Source organism: Polistes canadensis, unplaced genomic scaffold, assembly GCF_001313835.1.
Source record: "Polistes canadensis isolate GaletaPanama2010 unplaced genomic scaffold, ASM131383v1 scaffold_95, whole genome shotgun sequence".
NCBI lineage: Eukaryota > Metazoa > Arthropoda > Insecta > Hymenoptera > Vespidae > Polistes > Polistes canadensis.
Genome location: NW_014569642.1, coordinates 410430 through 432196, shown reverse-complemented (window position 1 = coordinate 432196; position 21767 = coordinate 410430). Strand labels below are relative to the sequence as shown.

The following is a 21767-nucleotide window of genomic DNA, read 5'->3' as shown; positions in this document are numbered from 1 at the left end:
ATATTTCGTCTTTATATAGATAAAGACAAAATTGTTATAATATTTCTATATTAATCTTAAACTGAATGCATATATCTGCGATATAATTTATTACAAAGTATAATAAGATAGAGCTAAGAATAATTCTAAGGAGAATTTAAAAAGAATATCAGTAATATCTGTCATACGTTATTTAAACACGGATCGCATCTACGGGGAAAGAAAATTTGTACAAATTCTTTGTAATACCAATAATGGATTCTACCATATTAGAAATATACGAGACGTCTTGTAACCGGTATTACAAGCGAACAGAGGATGATTCTATATTAAAAACTAATTCGAAAACGTAGAATAAAATTTGTTTATACAAGGCTTTGTTTTGGAGAAAAGTTTGAAAATTTATACTACCAGTAACAGGACATCTTATATATTATATATATTAATATAATAATAATATGATCATCGAGTTCACTCTTTCGATATATAAGCATATCACTTACTGCGTTAATCGTCGAAATATATTTACAACTCTTTTTTTAGGATTTCAGTTGTATATTTTTTATTTCTCGTTTGCGTAGTAAACATACGAATACTAACTCATTAATATATAACTATTAAAGATGAATAAAATGTAATCTGGAATTGTACCTCAAAGGAAACAAAATTTGTCAAATACGTTTTTCATTATCATAAATATCAATAAATGCGTATCAACATTTATTGGCATTACACTTAACAGTTATCTACGATTTTCATCAATTTTACTTTAATTGGAACATAATCTTTTATTATGAGAGAGGTAAAAATGGTTCATTTTAATTTTCACACACAGACGCACAGTGTCCTATTAATTCTTAATAATTAAAATAAATATACTTATATAATATATGTTAAAATATATGAATTAAAACAAATATTACGTATTAAAATGATTGTACTTATATTTGTATTTAATTTTAATCGTTATGATTTTGATATCATTTGTTAGTTGATTAATTAACTATAACTAAAGAATTTATTTTCATACTTTGTTAAAAGTATTTTTCACGTTCGTAATAAATTTTTAGTAGTTGTTTGTATGGAATTCTGAAAAGCTTTATTTAATAAATAGTGCTTCGATTAATTTTATTCAAAATTAGTTACTATTACTGAAGTGTTAAAAAATAGATACATATAAAAAGCACGCATTATCGAAATATTTTGAAAAATACATTTAATCGTTTATTTAAGGGAGTATCAAATTTGGCAGCTCTTCAGTCTAAATAAGACAATGTTGTCTTCGGTTCCCTTGCAAGGGTTAGTAAATACTGTATAGGTATATTAAATTAATTTACAAACATCCATGAGAGAAAAAAAGAAATAGAGAGAGAGAGAGAGAGAGAGAGAGAGAGAGAGAGAGAGAGAGAGAGAAAGAAAGGGGATGTTGTTTCCTAACTACTTTACTTCTAAACCAACATCAATAATAAAAAAGTAGTCTTACAAAAAGTGGAATAAAAAAGTTATATATGAAAAATATACCCGTAGAAACGATCCAATAAGTTTGATGAAATGGATATGTATAACACTTTTTATAGCATTAATATTCATACTGACTAGCAAACATCATCAAAGCAATAAAGTGGTCATAAACTCATTATAACAGATTTATAATAAGTTTATTAGTTTTGACTTTTATTTTTCACACTCATTTCTATAAATCTTGTGTTTGCTGGGCCAGTATCATTGTTGCAATTTATATATATATATATATATATATATTGTATAGGTATATATATACATATATATTGCATATATAAGAGTAAGACTTTTGTGCAATTGTGCAACATTGCTTTTACATTAAAGTGTAAAAATATTGACAGATTATTCATTACAACAACCAACATTTTCAAATTCATATTTTTGTCTTCGATCATTTTAATTGAGTGTGTTACAAAGAAGAATATTCTAAATGGGATGTAATTAAATGAAAAAAGAAAATCAAATGTTAAATGCACATATATCAATAGTTCGTAAAACATGAATCATTTGATGATGATGATGATGATGATGAAAATAATAATAATAATAATAATCAATTTGTTCATAATTCTTGCTATCCTTTCTGTACCCGTTTGAGAGGCATAGCTTATAAGAATATAGAATATGTATAATCATTATGAACTGTAGATATTTATTCTTTTTTTCTTCCATTTTTATTTTGTTCATCTTAAGCTATGCGCGATTTTATGCTTTCGTTATTTCCTTTTTTTCTCTGTCTTTTCATAATATATTACAATTTGATTCACATTTATACACATACATAAGAATCCACGTAACTCGTGGCTTCGAGCTCATGTTCTAAATTAAAATTACATACTTCGTATTGTATCATTTAAATTGTTTGCATTGTCCTCATGACTATTTTTCATTATTTTTGATTATTTCACTTACTCTCTTTATTTAAAAACGTGAGTTCTGGTCTATTGATTGTTATATTACTATATCATGATCCTTGTTTTTTTAATAATATTCCATATGTCATAAAACATTAATCAGCCATTATTTTCAGTATCAAAGTATATAACTTGGTGATAAAAATCTTCCGTTCGTGAAAATTCAACGGAGAATGCGTTATTTCAAGGAAGATTTTTAACAAAGATGAGACCTTATAGAGAAACTACGACAACAACGGAATTTAATCAATTCGGCCGTACAATGGAACGATATCGTGTTTTATCCAAAAGTCGCAATTTGGATAATCGTGTTGGGGTATGATATCCTGACCAACTATAAGAACTCTATTCGCGCCTTTCGGATCGGCCTGTGCTACTTCTCCGTGCCATACGTAATGATTGAACAATTGTTGCATCGCAGATACATGCCTTTTTTCTTCGGGCGTTCTTGCAGCATAAGTGCCGAGTATGGCTGCTGCATCGCTATCAGGATCTGCTAAGTTTCCGCCGCGTGGTTGAGTCGCTACATAAAATGAAACGTTCGCTTTCATGCTGGCAACTGTCATCAACGGACAAATAACTCGTATGTCGGATATCATTCTGGCCAAACCTTCGAGGGTGGCGTTGTATCGTCTGTAAATGAAACGATAATGAAGACAAGATTTGAATTTTGATCGATAAATCGTATCGACGTAAAAATATGAATATTTATTACCTAAGTGCTTCATTCGCTAAACCTATAGTACCAAGTAGAGAGTTACGAACGATCTGTTCTATATGCTTAGAGTCAACATTCAATGAGAGATATTGTTTTGGAGTTCCGGAATGAGCAGTAGTACCTATGATGAGCTTAATAGGTAACTCACTCTTCGTCAAAATCTCACCAACATGTTCCTGCAAGATAGCACCATCTAAAATAAGCCACTCGTGAGTATCATTCCCCGGCAAAATCTCTCCCGTTTTCGGTAGTCCGATAAAATTATGGTGCCACGTATCCGGTACGGCGTTTAGCAAATCATTAGCATCCTTGGTTTGCATGCAATTAGCATCAGTGCATTTAATCGTATTTATATATGTATTGCTCAGTTTTTCAGCCAATTCTAGTTCTTGGTGAGGGAAATTCGCACTGCCGCTTGAGACCCAAACTCGTGAAAAAAGACCTCGAGTTTTTCGTATTCCAATGAGTGTTGTGACTAAAGTACCGCCAGCTCTGTGACCCCAAAGAGTTACGGATGATTTGTTGCCACCGAAATGCTGGATGTTCAATTGGACCCATTGTAATGCAGCTATGATGTCTGAGAGTCCATAATTACCGGATGTTGGTGGATGCGTAGCTTGAGAAAGTGGTGCGGCCGCTAAGAATCCGAAAATTCCCAATCTAATGAAAAAAACAAAAAAAAATTCATTGTTAAACGAACGAAAAAAAGTTAATTTTCTTTTTAATCTTTTTTCTATGATAATAATAAACCGTACCGGAAGTTAGGTCTAACGAAGATCATGTCGCGTACACGAGCAAGCTTTGCCGATGGTTGCATTACACCAGGTGATGATCCATCCAAAGTTTCAGCGCCAATCATGACTACTACCGGTAATGGTGAATCATATCTGACATCTGGCGTAAATACATCAAGATAGAGACAATCTTCGACCCCGTCGTATCTACCGGTAGTTTCATATTGCCAACACATATTTGAGGAATTGTGAGCGAGATAAGTTCCGTTCCAACAGTCTTCGAGCTTACTGAGTGGTTCAGCGAATTGCCATCGACGATTTTCAACCGGTGGTACGGCGTACGGTATCCCACGAAAAGCATATGCACCATCTTCTAAGACTCCTTCAATTGGTCCACATGATGTCACCGCTTCTATATACTTGTCAGTTTTGTAAGATTGGTTAGCGCTTCTTCTTGGTCCAGCACAGGCGACGCATATGATGATAATCACCGAGAGTAGAATACACAATACGGCAGCTTTAAACAAAAAAAAAACCAATTTAAATTGAAACAAATAATATCACATGAAAATGACCATACATACCCAAAGCAAATAAATTTCGCCTCGCAGCACTGATGCAGACAACAAATAAGTGACGTTTCGGAGATTCTGCAATATCGGTGGTGTCGCCATCCAAACGAACTGTTTCCATACCGTCCTCACTTGTTATGGGATTTTTTTCAGTTCCACTATCATCAAGAGTTTCGATACTGGCTAAACCAGCGGTACCAGTTGTTCCTAATTCAGCATCTCCATCCTGCGCAATATCGAAACGAAATCAATGTTCAACCCGTTTAATATACCAAATATCTTATATGTATTTGTGTACCTTGGGAAACGTATTCTGACCGACAAAACTGCTTATGTAAATTCTATTTTTTCCCATTTTAATTAGATCATTGATAAATACTGTAAATCGAAACTAGCAAAAGTTGAATGTATGAATGATACTGTCACGAATAACGGTAGATAAGTCTGATGTGAGCCGAAGAGCTAAGAGTAACTGAGGAAAGAATGAATCAGGTTGCACAAGTGTAATCAACACCTGGACAAGCACGTAGAGTACGGTTTACAAGTACACTCAAAACCCTGCACATTGTATTTACCTTGCACCGAATACGAGGGTAGAAAGAGAAATAAAAAGAGAGTGCTATGTTAATGAACGATTCAAAGGTATAGATGAGACACTGACATGAGAGATAAGGAAGAAAGTAACTACGTATTTATTTTCCTTTTTTTCAGGTGAAAAGATGGTAATGCGAGCGATAACATTTTAAGCTTCAAAGAGTTTTGATATTTTCATTAAAAGCGAAAGTTTTTACTCGAGGTTAATGAAAGAAATGTGTTTGAACTTTTCTTTTGATATGTCCCTTGTGTGTCAAAATGTAGACGGTTTTTTTTTAACCAGTTAGTTATGATTGACGAGTATATAGTCATCATGGTAATATAAAATATTACCACCGGTCACCGGTGGCCTCAACATAAATAATAGATAAAACACATTATACAACGCCGTTTATCAGGTGTAACAAAAAATTTCAACAAAATATCCATCCCATAATAGAAAAAAAATGTAAGCGTGGGAGAGAAATCATGTGAAAAGCTAACTGATTAAAAGTGAACATTTTCAAATTGTCTTATCGATCAAACCACTCGACAACTTCGAATGTAGTTTTCTTCTAAAAACAATCTATATACAAAAAGATGTTCCAGGTAAAATAATGTCCTTCTTATATAAATCAAATAGAATTTCGAATTTATTCTCTTTTCGAAAATATCTCACGTCTTTCTCATTCATGTCTTATCTCTTGCACTTTGAAACAAAACCTAGACTAAAGGCAAAGGAAGAGTTGAAGAAAAAAATAAAAAGAGGATGATAAGAGGACGCGGTTCGAAGAAAAGCTTGTACGTGCCCGAGAGGCTTGAAAAACCTCGTAAGGTTTCGCGAAAGGGTTTACGCTCCGGATGGTTTCATATCCGACAAGCCGCAACACCATGTATTTAGTTTCACTAGATTTTATTTGTCCTCTTCTTCTCTTCTCTTCTCTTCTCTTCTCTTTTTATTCACATATTCAAAAATAATATTTATCGATTAGGATTTAGAAAAAAGACATTCCCCAAGCGACGCACAATTCCCAAAACGTCTTTATTAACATTCTCATAATTATCTTACGTTTTCAGAATTTCGAACCAATGTGCGACCTGTTTACATTTTTCATCGATTTTCTATAAAATCAAAAACTTTACCTTATTCTTTTTTCTAGGAAACACGGAAACCAACGGTAATCTAATAGCATTTAGGATTCCCTTTCGTCCTTCCTTCTCCTTCGATTCCTTAGTCGGCGTTGTTGGTTTTTCAGGAACAGAAGGCGCACTTTGTTCGTTTTCCTTCGTCATAACAACTGTGGTTTCTGTGTCCGCCGATTCGGCAGGTTTACTTTCATCGTCCTACCAAATAACATATCAACAATTTTTTATCTATGATTCAATGAAATATATTTAAAAAATAGTTGGAAAAATAAAAATCAAATTTTTCTTACAATTGAAAACAAAAATTGCTTAATAGCGTTCAGTACTTTTTCTTCGGCGTGTTCGAATCTATGATTCAATGTTAAAAGAAACGCATAATTCAACAACGCTACATTATCTGTTATTGTTTTTCTTTTATTCAAAATTGATAATGGTTTTAAAGACAGTATTATTTAATTAGATAAATATGTAATATAAATTTGTTTTTTATATTAATACTTTTTCCAAGGATTCTATATTTGGCATCATAATCTCGTATAGATAAGCATAAACTTCTTGTGTTCAGAAGGGATACAGATGGTGATTCTATATTTGGTTTTTGAATGTCCTTTCAAGTGGCGTCGCGTGGCCATCGAGTACTCGAGAAAGAGAAAGAGAAAGAGAAAAAAAAAGAAGAAGAAGAAATACGTACACTTAGAAGAGCATGGGAGTTTACGAAATGGCATTGGTAAACCTACCCAGTCAATTATTTTCTTTCAAGATGGAAACGTGTTTTCTTACTGTTATAAGAAAAAGGTTATACTATAAACTACTGTAATTAAATGTATACATAGTAGATATTACATGTTTTGTTATTTTCTAAAACCTATTAATTAATTCTTTCTCGTGTTAGTAAAAATTTCCATCCGAACATTTCTTTTGAGATTTTGTAGTCAATAAGAATAATGACGACAAAAATAAATTCAAAGACGACATGACATTGGCTCCACGAGGACGTTGCCAAATCTCACGTGATACTGCTGCTCAGAAGTTTTTCAATTTGGTTTAAGCGAATTAAAGAAAGAAAATAAAATAAATAAATGTACTCATGAACTTGAATGAGAAGGGTTCGTGATGTCCATTCAATGGTTTCCTTATGGCGCCAGACGAAACTTGCGATAGAGATTTGGATTTGTCTGCACGGAAGGAATTCGATCAAATTATTTTAACTAAATTATATTATTGTATTTTAAAACATCCGTGAATTTTTAATTTGTAACAAATATAATACAAATATTTATCTTGTTTAATTCAAATATTTACAATCCAAATTACAGTCGTACTTTTTTCAACTATGTTCACAACTTAAAAATCTTATAATATTTATCATTTATTTATCATATGCATTGGTTTAATTTTATTCTTAATTAAGCAAACAAGATGTTTAACCAGTTGCATTATAATCGTTTATCACAAATCTTATTTCCGACTTCGTCTGAAGGCTCTTCACATTCATAGTAATGCCGAGGATTTRCTAGTAATGCCTGATTTCCGGCTTTGACAGTAACATATATATGAAGCACTGTGTTCTCTTCAATCAATGCAAGTTTGTGACCCATTACGCACATAAATATAAACAAAGTATTTGTCTTATAAATATTCTATTAATAAAACACTTTTAAAACTTTCTATGAAAAAACAAAAATACATGCATATCTACTCTTCATCAAAGGAAATATCAATTTTCATTAATTTACTTTTTATCTGTGCTCCACGTTCTTTATTTTTTTTCTCTTTACTTCTTCTTTTTGTGATACTGAATTTGGATCAGACCATGATTCGTTTCTTATTTCGAGCAGCTGTTGCTGCTGCAAGAAAGGATTTCTTCTCAGCCTCCAAAAAACCTTCCAACATACAATTTCCAACGTTTCAATCCTTTACTTATTCAAGTATACTAATTCAGACTCGAATTTCCAAGACTGTTGTTAGCTAGTCGTTCCTAGAATCGTTTCGTTACTACACTAGAGAAAAAGAGAGAGAGAGAGAGAGAGAGAGAGAGAAATCTTTGATTGAGTGATTATAGGTCTGTGTATCCTCAGTTTCTCGATTGAATTCTCATCCGATTATTGAAAAGTGTTCGGTTGTAGTCTAGCACTGGAAAAAGATCATCACTTTTCCAATAATGATTTTTATCCAGTCATCTCGTTCTTATTTTCTCGATTCGAAACTCAATTCTAAACTCGATTCCATCAGTCTATCTTCACGAGTAATCCTTGTTTCAAGTACAATACTATAATAATCTCGATTAGATTGAAAAAAAATAATTCCTTTTAAGGAGGGGTCACCGATCACTGTCCAAGATCGATAAATTCTAACGTAAGTTCAAGTTAAATCGCTGGATCGTGTTAGTTTTTTTTTTTTACAGAAAATTTAATATTGGCTTGATTTTCATTAAGCAATGAACATTATCATTATTATTCTTATTTTTTTTTGTTCAGTATAAACGTCCTCGTTACTAGGTTTTCATCGTGAAGAACCTGTTCCTAAAATGCTTAACCACTACGCCTCGTTGCTCTTCTTTAGTAGTGTTCGAACTCTTTAGTAGGTTCTTCTGAGTGCCACTTCGATACTGTCTAGTCATCTTCTTGCCGGTAACTATTTTTTCACCCTCTCTTTCTTAATTTTTTTTTTCTCTTATTCCCGAAATAAGTACTGTGTATATTATATGTACACGATACGTAACTCGTTTCTTTCTTTTTATCTACCTTTCTCTTTTTCAATATTCCAAGTACCACGCCTAGGCACGTATTCTATGTACTTCTGATATGTGTATGTGTACATGGACACATTGACAAGAGTATGCATGTGTGCCGCGTTGTACTTGACTATGGCTCCTGATCATTCGCAACGCTCTTGCACATTTCGATTAGTTCTCGTCTGGGTGCCCATTTATTCTCTTTTATCCTACAATTGCCACCGATGCTTGTAATAAATAAGACAAATTTCTCTTATACTATATCGTCTCAAAAGTTTATTACCAAGTTTCTTTTTTTTCTCATGTCAATCATTTTACGTGCAGAATATTCTTTATTATATGTTATTTTTTTACTAAAAATGAATAACGTACAGCGTAGAACATAAATATATGAGAAAAATGAATCGTATATTGTTCAATAAAATAACAAATATTGTGTGTGTGTAAAACTTTTATTTTTTCATTTTACTTATATAAAAAAATAAAGAGAATAACAAATTTGAAAATTTTATATAAATGTATAAACTTGTTTAAAAGTTCCTTCATGAAATTGAAATGACGATTAAAATATAGTCGAGAAGAGATCTTTCAGATAGTTCAGATTCATTAAGTGGTCATCTTTAATTAAACGTAATTCAGATTAGTTACACCAGGGGGTTTTTTTCATCGTCCAACATAGGAGGACATTATAGTGCAGTTTAGATTGACAAAAAGAACCTTTTCTTTTATCTTCTGTAACCCTTGGCATGGCATAAGCAATGATTAACGTCGATTTCATTTAATAGCCCCCTACCCCTCTTATTTTTCTTTTCTTATTTTATTAGACCTATTCTCACTAGCATTTGAAAAGGTTCAACAAACAGAGCGACCTGTTGAATGAACTTTCGTTCATTTCTTATTTCCTTTCTAACATTTTATTCGATGGCGATACGCATTATGTTTAGAGAAAGATATAACTCGAAGGAAAAGTAACTAAAGTGGTATACTCCGAATTTGAGTCTACTGAGAATGTATTGAAAACGTGTGCAATTACGCGAAAAGATAAAAACATTGTTTGGATAAAAGAAGAAAATACCAAAGACTTTAACGTTTTCGACTCAATAATGAAAGTTTCTAAAATTATTGTCAAATTTGAAAGAAAATAAGGAAAGATCATTTTACCAAGAAAAGGAGGTGGGAGGGGGGCTGAAGGGGAAAGGAAATACGTATAGATCTTGAAATAACCGATAAGTATTATCTTTTAATGAAGTTCACTTCCTATTCCATCAAGGGACATTTTTAAGGGCAATTTAATTTAGATAAAATTAAAATAGTTTCAATAAAATGGGACGTTTAAATGAAATTTTGATGAAATAGCTAAAGAGAGAAGAAAAAAGGGTAGAGATAGTGCTGCCACCAAAGGGATTTGTGGCAAGAAACAGAAGCCGTTCGGTGAGCATCCTCTTTCTTTCTCTCTTTCTCTTTCTCTTTCTCTTTCTCTTTCTCTCTCTCTCTCTCTAGAGCAAGAGAAATCGATATCAGACACAACTTTCACCCCTCTTTCTTTTCATCGAGCCACCATTGTCGTCATGCTACCATAACACTGTAGCAACCACCGCCACGAAATTTCTATGTTAAAACGCATTGCTAACATTCCTGTTAAAACAATTGTACTACCTCGAAATGTAAAACGGACATTTCATATTTTCTGCGCCATTGCTGCAATAATACAATTTTTCCGCGTTTATGTTTATATCATCAGATTATAAAATTAAAATTTGGTTTGCCGGGTATTTGGAATAATTTTGTCAACAACGTAAACTAACAATTCATATCTACAAATGAAAAAGAAACTATTGTAATTCCATTAATAAACCAATTTGGATTTTGTTTGATATTTTTGTTGTTCGTAGTTAAGCAAGTTTATCGGCATGTATATAAATTGCATTTTGAAATAATAATTTATTAATAATAATACGTTATTCCTAACATAAATGAATACTATGAATAAAGGAAAGATTGTCAAGAAAACGGCATCACCATTGTTACGACTATTGTGTCAAAAGATTCGAATAATTTAGGCGATAAATTTTGATTGTGTAAATACAGGGCTCCTGGACTACGGTGACACGCATAGCAAGCTGTTTGATACATTCTATCGATGTAAACAGACGCCGATATTGCTGTGTAGGTGAGACGATATAATAGGAGAGAAAGAGAATGCACAATATCACATCATGCTTGGCCATGTGGTGGTGTGCTCTTGGCAGAGGGTTCTGGTTTTGGCCTTCGGCTATTGACCAACCCAAAAAAACAGATCTGCCGGGAAAAAAGGACAGAAAAGAAGAAAACGTAAGGTTCTCGTTAAAGAAAAAGAGAGAGAAAGAGCATAACTAGCATAAGAGGAATATACAGATGACAGAAACAAACTAGTTAATACACTCTTCTTCGTCTATCCATTTAATTGGATAAAAAGGTAAATGAGACTGCGAACAAAAGTAGAGGCTTTTTATTTAAATAATTAAAACTGAAAAGATTGATAAACATAACTGTTCCACTCGGATTAATTAGAATCGATAATTCGTGAGTGAAAAAAAAGAAGTTCGTATGGCATGAAAAAACGAAATAAAATGAGCGCTTCCGGTTCCTGCACCAGGTGGTACATTATTAAAGTAGTACAATAAAAATGGTCTCTTTCCTGTTCGAGACATGCACACGTACCAACAACCAAGAGACTGGAGCGTGAAAATCATTGTTAAGTTCATGATAATCGTGTCTCTAATGATCAAGTATATTTATATATGCATTTATATGTTTATTCATAATTGTATAACATAAAATTGACTAAATCACATAAAAAATATTTAAAAATATCCTTTGAGGAAATTAATCATAAAAAATGGTAGAATTATTTAAGAATCTAATGTGTTCGTTCCGGAAGTGTAGAATCAATGTTAGAAATTAATCACCCGTGAGAACACACCTAGCGTTTACCTAAACCCATGACCCCATCTTTTTTGTGGGCCATAGTTAGAATTATAGGTGCAACAAATAGGTGATTTTATCTTGAATCTATGTTAATGTTGCAAATAAGAAACAATTAAATATTTAACAAATTCTATTAAACCAAATCTAATCGTAAATATTTTCTTTAATTAAATCAATGAAAATTCATTTCCTATTTTTATTCGTTACATTATATTAACTATGAAAAAAAAAGAAAAAAAAAAAAAAAGGAAAATATGTTATAGCTTAAAGATGTGTCTACGAGTCTTCATAAATCATCTCCTCCCTCGACTTTAGACTAACAAGTTTACATGCAAACCTTTTTTTTTTTTTTTCTATACATCTAAATCTACGAGTTGAGAATAAAAGAAGCGTAGGAAGAAGCAAGCGTGCGTCTGGGAGATAGAAAAAATTCATAGCAGGAGAAAGCTATGAAACGTGAAAAATAATATTTTGACTAGTAGAACCCATATTGAGAACAGCTCTTCTTCTTGTTCCAACGTGTTTATCAGCGTTAATTGATTAATCTTTCACACCATTTATGATTTTTCACGTCAGTTTTTAACCGTACTCGCGTTTCTTCAGCTGCTCTCAACAAAATCAACACGAGTTCAACGAGCTTTAATTAAATATAACACGTGTGTCGATATTTAATTTAAAAATTTCTTTAATATTTGTATTAATTTTCTATTTTGTTGAGAATATTATAAAATTTAGTCTATTCGTCAGTTAGTTCATAGGCTTGCTGGTTCGATATACGACATACAACGGTTATATACATCCAACGGTTTTTCAAATCTCCCCTCAGAACAACGAAAAGAGGAAAACACATTTTCCCGTCCCCAAGCTAATCTCATTTACACTCGAATAATCCGAGATCAGGAGGCATCAACAGGCATAAGCAAATATGTGATTTGTATACCAACGATTCCGAATTTAGTAGCACAAATGTACGAAACATATGGAAACAGTCGGGAGTTGAAGAATTTTGTATATATGGGTATTTCCATTTGAACGACTCCATTATATTTGACTTACCATATTGTGGCGAACCATAGCTATCTAGAATACTTAAACCACCGTAATTCGATAAATCAGAAATCGTAAATACGCAAGGAATTAGTAAATATTAAGTTCACCGATCTAATGTAAAATATTGTTGGTATTTCGAAAGAGTTACGATTCGGAGTAATAGGAGGTGATCATCTACCCAAGAAGTTTATTTGCCAATTAAGAGAGTAATAAGACGAGTTAAGGGCAATTGGAGAAATTAGTCGCGTGCAATGGCTCGGGGAGACTGTCGTATTGTCACTAGTCTGGGAATTTCAAAAGAGACGCAACGAGAAGAGAGTGAACAAAACGAAGTTACAAAAAAAAAAAAAGAAAGAAAAGACATCTCACGAAAAAAGAGATGAGCTTCGTTAAATTTTCCATGGACGCGAAGAAGACCAGTTACGTCTCTCTTTGACACGCACACACCTAGAAATGATTTTATTATACTCCTAGTCTCTATGTTTTTCTCTTCCACAGAAAGCTATATATCTTTTGTTGAAGATATATATTCACTCCTCGGTATGCGTAGACCTAAATCTTCGTGCTCCTTAGATCGACTAAATTTGTCACCTTTATCTAAGCAAATATTTTTATGTATTCTTGGGGAAAGTTCTTGGGGATTTCTAATCTAATACGTTCACTGTTCAAATTTTATCATATTTTAATAACATTTTTTATTACTCTCTTATTTTTGTTCTTTCTTCTTTTTTCTTAGGAAAATTTCGTTTTCATATTTTTAAATGTAATTTTCAATCTCTCTCCCAAATGATAAACCAGAATAATTTACTTTTGAAGCTTTTAATTAATTGTAAAAGTCGAAACAAAAACACGTACGAGTTATATTTTACGTGAATTTTCTAGTTTTACAATTAGCATATTACATAAAAAGAAAAAAGGCCGCACATGTCTTTGAATTTATTGAAGCATTTTTTGTAAAAAACAAGTGCTTCTTATTATCGTACAAATGTAATTTATTGCACAAGTTACGATCTTCAATAAAGAAATAGAAAAGTTTAATTTTTCAATTGCAAAAAAACAAATTATTGGAGAAAAGAGAAAGCAAACGAAAAAATATTTATTCTCGAAAAAGTAACTTTATAAACATTTTTTTAAAGATTAACATAAAAGACAAGAAAAAAATAGTAGACAAGAATAATAGAAAAAAGCGGACGTACGTTAAGAAAAATTTCTACGAACGTCAAAAAAATGTCGGACAAAAATGAAAAAGAAAAGTATCTTCGACAATGTAAATGAATATTAAAAAAAACAAAGAATTAAGTTAAATTATTTCGAAAGCGTAAAGCAAAATGAAATAGAATTAATAACGGTTCGACGAAATTTCTTAAAAGATGACAGATTTTCTCCATAAATGAGTTATTTGAGATAACTTGTGAACTGTGGCAGCTAAAAAGTGAAATTAACCGAGAACATTATTCATTGAAAATAAAGGAAATCGTGTCCGAATATTTCTTTCAACAAATTCGAAAGTATACTCTTTGAACAATAAAAAGAGAGAATAAAAATAAAAATAAAATAAAATAAAAGTGAAAATGTGTCGTATACTTCATATAAGAAAGTTGAGTTCCTTTCAAAAAGACACACAATGAAATATTTGATTATAAAATATTTGTATGTGTGAAAATGATTAAATTTATGACGAAAGGAAAAGAAATTCTTTTGTAAATAAAATTTATCAGAAGAAGCATTGAAGTGTTCCAAATTTGAACATTGACAACGAAAAGGTATATCAAAAAATGTTATTTTCTTAAGCTTGTAAATCGACGATCAATCCGATATCAGTCTATTATTATGTGTTTTTTAACGTTGCTATGGAAACCCTTTAGCAAGGTAAACTTGGCTTCGAAGAAGGGAAACGCTACCCTCATGGTGCGTTCACGAAGGGTGCTTGCAACCCCGTAACGATTTCCTTTTTCAACGTTAAACCGCATGACGTCAAACGGTGCACCTGGCATCGACGAAGAACTCATTTAAAGGACGATTAATGAACAAAAAACAAAAGAAAATTGCGTACGCCTGAAAAAGGATCATTAAGAGAATTATTGGATTATTGTTTGACATTTCTATCTACCCATAATTGTTCATAAACACAATAGTAATATTATTAAATTAATTGATAATTATATTTATAAGTCTTTTAATGGAATAATTTTGGATATTACTGTTAAGTGGAGTTTCAATTTACCTTGCAAGGTTCCTTGCTCTTGGTACGACAAAATCCTGGCATCTTGATACCACCGATAGGTATCTTCTTCTTCGGCTTATGCTCCTCAGATTCTAAATCAGGTACAGGTGCAGCACCGGTATGTTTAGTGTTCTCAGCGTTCAACATCTTCTCCCTCTCCTCCTCGGCGATTTCCTTTTTGTCCATACTTTTATCTTTATCCTGATCTGCTCGGCTCATCGTTCACCACTGAATAAACATAATACCATTGAATAGGGTATTCAGAAAATATTTATATTCGAATCAAACATTCTAACACAATCAATTAAATAACTATCTACATTTTATTATTATTTCATTATATGTAGTAATTAATATTATTTATTATTACAAAATTAGCTTTAAAAATACTGTCCAATAAAAATTCAAGATAATAGGATCTTGTATTTTAATGTTGAAATCAAACTAGAAATATACTTTTTGTCATCAATAAACAAATGAAAAAGTACGTTATATCATTCTTATTACATCCTCCAGTCTTGTTTAGTTAGAAGACCAAGAGAATGTATTGTTATTATTAAATAATTTAATAAGCGTACATTACGCGTTTTTGTCCGGCAAAACGAATCGTCGTGGTTCTTCAATCAACCAAATTTAATTACATTTCCTGCATCTGATTGGAACCAATTTACTGTTGCAATTTATAACTCTTATTAAACTATATATGTGTCATTATTCGGAAACAGTAACAATATTACTATATGAGATAAATATAGAACAAATACAAACAGATGTTCAAAGAAAATAAATCAAATCAGATAAAAATAAGAAACTTGTTTTTTAACTTCGACACTCTTATAATTATTTGTTATGAAATAGAGAATACAATTTTTCTTATGTATGTAGTAAATTTTCAGTCAATAGACTCTGCAGGAATATGTGTAGATAGAACGCGAGTTCGAGGACCGATAGCACACAATCGATCGATTTACGTCTGGACGTCTCGACGCGCCTAATATACACACCTCTATACTCTATACCTTTTACAAATAATGTGATTTTCTCCATCGTAATATTTCGAAAATATCTATCAATTACATTACTAACGTACAAGCATATCAACACCGGTAATTATATCAGTTAACTAATTGTAAGTCATAACAATTAGAAAAATGGATTTCATGATTTATTTTATTTTATAATTATTTATATTACAAAATAAAACCTACAATCAAACATTTTGTTGGTCATTTATGTATATTTTATATTTTTATTTATTTATTTATTTAAAATATACTCAACACTTTACAGCCACAAATTGGACTTGATTTACAATCTCCTAATTATGCATTTAAGCCTATATTTATTTTATACTACAATTATTAATATTCTATAATAAATTGTAAAACCAATGTTATCGTTTTGTAATTTTTAAACTTAATCCACAACTAACCGACAAATATATTTTTTCAAGTACACGGTTTTAGGATTGAAAAGAACATTTTTACAAGGACCTTCTACGAATTTGTATACAGGTATTTGCCTCTATCTATACAAATAGAATAACAATTTTGCAGGTAACGAATTTCTACCATTGGAAAAGAAGGAAGGAAGAAAGAAAGAACGAACAAAGAAAACGGTTGAAGATATAATTTCTAACAGGTACTTTTGAACAAGGTTTCAGATTCTACCTTTCTCTACAGGGAATAACAGTATGAAATTCTTCCAATCGAAAGATGCAATGTGAAAAAAATACCTTTGTTATTTGAGAAAAAAAAGCGACGAGAACTATTTCGATTGCTTTTAATACTCTAACATTTCAGTAAACCTGATGAAATCAAGCAATCGAGAAAAATTTTATCTTTCGTTTAATTGAAAATAAGAATTTAACTGCATGATATTGGAATAATTCGTTTCAAAATTCAATATTTTTTTTTTTGGAGTATCATACACAAAAATGTATAAATTAAGTAACGAGTATTATAATTTTATACTAATTAGAAAAATTCATTTTGCTGGAATTTCGCAAATGTGTTTTTTAGTTAAAAAAAAAAAATAATAAAACTTTCTTACCTCTTTCAAGTAATATTCGATAGAGATGATCATCCAACTTCGCACTATAATTTACGTACGCGAGTTAAGACTAACTATAATTTTTTACAATGAATTTCTTGTTATTTTTCTTCGATTTATAATAATGACAAATCGATGCAAAGAAAAAAAAGGATATATATATATATATTATTTAGAAATAGAATTTCTTATCGTTAAAGTAACGCGACCTAAAGTCTTAAAAGGGTTAAATAAAGAAAATANTATATATATATATATATATATATATAGAGAGAGAGAGAGAGAGAGAGAGAGAATGAGAAAAAGAGTAAGGGTTCCAAATAATACAGTACGATAAAATTATCGAAAATTTTCTCTACATACTACACACTCGCGACAATGGTAAGCGCACAACTGAACATTCATAGACAACGGAAGAAACGGAAGCGTTGTAAAAGAAGCGCGCTGAGGTATCAGCCAACCAGAAACTCGAATTATTTATGATTGACTTAAAATCCGCTAGTGGCGCTACCACATCAATTTTATCGGTTTCGCGCGCATGTCTTCAATATTTTATTTTTACAAAATTATATCCAAAAGAAATGATATTTTATATATAGAAATACAGCGTACTTTCTAAAAACCAAGTCCTTTACACAAATCTGTATAGATTCTAGCATTAAATTTAATCTTATTTCAAAGCAATATTTAATTTTCTCTTCTTAATTCTATATCATAAAAAAATAAAGAAGCATCCCCTGACCTCTGTCGGAAAAGTGAAAAAATAATATACGAAAAATGGGCGTAATTTTTGGAATAATTGATATTTTATTATTATTGTAACTGTAAAATATTAAATTATAATTATGATTTTTATACCATATGAACGATGACATTATTTTAATTAAACTATCACGAAAGGTAATAAAAATCAATATTATGCTTGTCGCTTGTTAAACAATAAACTGTAATGAAAGTTTAATTCTCGAAATCAAAAAACAAAGAACTAAAATTGTATCCGTTTATTTTTTTATAAATACTTCCTATAAATATTGCCAAATTTACTTAAATATAAAAAGATAAATTACATTTTCCTTTTTACAACAATTTTATATACGTCTACATCAACAAAAATTCATTTTTAAATTGATTGTTGGTTATTCATTTGCTGGCGTGATATTTCTAAAATTAATTTTTACCTCGTTTTTTAAATATATTAAATTACCATATATATATATATATATATATATATATTTATATTCACCTTTAAATAAATCTCTGTAATTTAATAAAAAAAATATTCACAATATCTATAGTTCGAATTAGATAAAAAAGTTATCAAAAGTCTAGAAAAAAGTCTGTGGTTTTCAATAAGCGCTGCAGTCTCCTCAATTCATTTCGTATTCGCGTCAGTTCATATGCACTGACATAATGACAAGCAATTGTTTTTATTGTCAGAATGATAATATGAAATTGTGAAGATATCGAAAACGCGTATCCGCGCGAACGGGACTATACTTACAATTAATTGGTGAGTATCATAAACATCCAATGAAATGTGAAAATTTCCTATCTTTGTGATTTTTCATTCAACAAAGATGATATTCTTCTATGTCAAATGTTCGCTTGCGATTATAGGTTATGTGAGTCCGAAATTAATTCTGTTTACGCACAAAGTGGCGGATACAATGGGACAGGGAACAGAAACATGTACCGACAGACCTACTGAAGTTAGTGTTATTAGATTTGTATCTAGAAATCATACGATTGAAGAAATTGCACCAAAAAAGGTAAATTTTACTTACTGTCTCTTCTCGAGCAAGTTCAATGACCCTTAAGTCAAAACAATTTACGTTCGGATTGTTTTGTCAATGAATGTGATTTACTGTAATATACATACATATAAATAATATAATATAATTTGTATACTTTTATACATGAATTTTATTAAAAATAAAACTATTTTTAAGAACAAAAGAGTTTTGATAATATTTACAGGAAGTATATACATGCAAACAACGGGGTTGTGGAAAAATATTCACCAACCAAGACGAATATAAAACACATGAAGCACTCGAAGCTTTAAAAATTAGATTTATGTAAGTAATTACATTTTTCAAAATATATAATAAATCTTTCTCTGCACATTTTTTTGCTATAAAGAATAATTTTAAATGTTTCATTATTAATTGCTAATTTACTCGATAAATGTGAAAAAATTGATCTTGTTCTCAAATGAAAATAATAATTTATTTTAATTATTATTAATCGTCAGCTGTCGTGAACCAGGATGCGGAGAGGAATTGTCTGACCCTGGTAGTATGTGGCGTCATTATCAAGAATGGCATAACAGCGAAACTAATGTTTTTGCTTGTCCTTATACAAATTGCGGTTCTGTACACACAACTAGTTGTAATCTCGAAGAACACATAGAAAGTTGTCATCGTCAACCTCCTACACTACCAACTGAACCAGAAATAATATGTTTCGAAGGTCCTGATAATGCGATAGAGGAAGATACTACGCAAAATAGTGAGGATGGAAATTACGAGAAAAAAAGAAATGAAAATTTTCCTTTAAATGTAACGGATTACAATAATAAAGGAGATAGTTTTAATAGACACAACAGTACAATATCGCAAACAAAAGATTTTTGTCATGATCAGAATAACATTACTGCCAGTTCGAAGAACGAAGAATATTCTATGAATAATGAATGTTTAAATAGAACTAACAAATTTCCAAAAAATAAGGATTTACTGATAACTAAAGAAAATTTTTTAATCAAATATGATACAGCCCCTTCTAAAACTGGGGAAATAATACCAGTTGAAAATTCTCAAGATAAAAATAATGTGGTATACATCAACGGAGATGTAACCATCACTAAGAATATCAAGGGAGAAGTTAATAATATTAATTTACAAAATCAGGAACATAGAATAGATCTAGGAAATTTAGAGAGAGTGTTTAGAAACGGATTGGAACAGGAAAATTCGAAAATAGAAGATAATGTCATCGAAACTAATAGCAATTGTTCGGACGACGAAGAATATATGCCAAAGAAACAACGTATGTCTCGATATAAACAAGAAATATATAAATGCGATTTTATTGGTTGTGGAAAAAAGTACAAATACTTATCGCATTACCGTCATCATCAAGACAGTCATAAATTAATAACTAATTCTCCTAGCACAAATACCAATAAATGTATTCCAAAAATGAAACAACAAGGAAGGGCTTCCACAATTAGCTTTTTCCTGTAAGAATTAATATCTAAAACAAAATATATATATATATATATATTAATAGATGCATATACATTATATATATTTAATATAATGTTTGTCTGACATGATCTTGTGTATTTGTATTACAATTAGATGCAAGATGCCCGGTTGTGGTGTACAAGTAAATAGTGTTACTGGCCTATGGCAGCATTATCAGGATAATCATGCCAATACAAAGTCTCCGGTGATACAAGCTGCTAAAAATAATGAAGTATTTCGGTAATATCCTACGTTTAAATATTTTCCAAATATTTGTTAAACATTTAAATTCGATTTGACTTATTTTTATTACAGATGCAAAACTCCTGGATGTGAAATAGAATTTAGTACAACGTTAATGTTATATAAACACTTTAATGAAGTTCATTCTAACAGTTCCATCAACAATGCTAATTTAAATACAAAGACTGGTAATGGGAATAGCTTTCATTTTGCGGAAGTATTTCAAGATGATGCTAAAACCCAACAAGGAAACTTTAAGACTGACTTTAAAGCCAACAAGACTAATATTACTTCTAATGATTATATAGAAGGTAACAATGATCGCACATTGTCACCCACAGTTAAGGAAGAATCTCGAGATTGATTGTAGTTCAATTAAAATTTTCGATTGCGACGTTACAAATTTACAAAATTCATTCAATTTTACAGAGAGGATAGTAATATTATTCTCGTCATTGTGAAAATAAAATATCATTCGTATCATATGTAGATCAATACGATATTAAACTCATCGTTATTATATAATTGGTCCGATAAATTTTAAATATAATACCAAGTATATTATGATCTCTGTAAAATATTTTGAATGTGATAACTAATCATCATTAGTATTTCGAAACGATTTAAAAAATAAAAATTGCTTAATAAATTCCACAGCGTGAAGAAAAATAAGAAGAAATAAAGCATTTGTGCAAATTTAAGTCTTAGGCAGGCATTTTTCTAATGTGAAATAAATTTAACGCATAGAAATTCGTCAAGTTCACATCATTCGATATAAGTAATCGATCGCTGTAAACAATATCATCCTTCTGCAGCTATTTACACCTAAGATATAAGACTTCTCACTTTCCATATTAATTTGTACTATTTTATATATTTATCATTTTGATGTAACTTATATTCCGTATAATATTATAGTTCTAATAGAATAACGCATTATAAGTATTGTATAGTGTTTTTATTTGTATAACTTGTATGTTTGAAAATAAAGTGCAATAGTAGATGATAACAAACTTTCTTAATTATTCTTATTATTATTATTATTACGTCCTTAGGATACAAGACACACACAAGTATTTGTAAATATAG

At 30.7% G+C, this 21767-nt stretch overlaps 2 protein-coding genes and 1 long non-coding RNA gene across 4 annotated transcripts; 1 reads left to right on the top strand and 2 right to left on the bottom strand.

Annotated features, from left to right (window-relative positions):
- Nucleotides 1-1878: 1878 nt before the first annotated feature.
- Nucleotides 1879-17577, bottom strand: LOC106787200 (neurotactin). Of its 2 annotated transcripts, XM_014749366.1 has the most exons (8): nt 17517-17577; nt 17185-17228; nt 15133-15360; nt 6155-6355; nt 4451-4664; nt 3888-4383; nt 3130-3792; nt 1879-3047 (listed from the first exon to the last, which is right to left on the bottom strand). In XM_014749366.1, the coding sequence occupies exons 3-8, from the start codon at nt 15349-15351 to the stop codon at nt 2657-2659; spliced, it is 2184 nt and encodes a 727-aa protein (XP_014604852.1). In that variant the 5' UTR covers nt 15352-15360; nt 17185-17228; nt 17517-17577; the 3' UTR covers nt 1879-2656. The 2 variants fall into 2 exon arrangements, with proteins under 2 accessions (XP_014604852.1, XP_014604853.1); XM_014749367.1 differs by lacking the exons at nt 6155-6355; nt 17517-17577 and having other exon boundaries at nt 17185-17333.
- On the bottom strand, nt 7379-13932 carry LOC106787201. The gene is made up of 2 exons (XR_001381753.1): nt 12915-13932; nt 7379-11189 (listed from the first exon to the last, which is right to left on the bottom strand). It is a non-coding gene; the product is annotated as an uncharacterized LOC106787201 (long non-coding RNA).
- Nucleotides 17578-18550: 973 nt separating the features above from the next.
- Nucleotides 18551-21674, top strand: LOC106787231. The gene is made up of 6 exons (XM_014749427.1): nt 18551-18694; nt 18802-18953; nt 19162-19262; nt 19439-20428; nt 20550-20675; nt 20751-21674. Exons 2-6 carry the CDS (start codon nt 18852-18854, stop codon nt 21040-21042), a joined length of 1611 nt encoding a protein of 536 aa, XP_014604913.1. The 5' UTR covers nt 18551-18694; nt 18802-18851; the 3' UTR covers nt 21043-21674.
- Nucleotides 21675-21767: the final 93 nt, after the last annotated feature.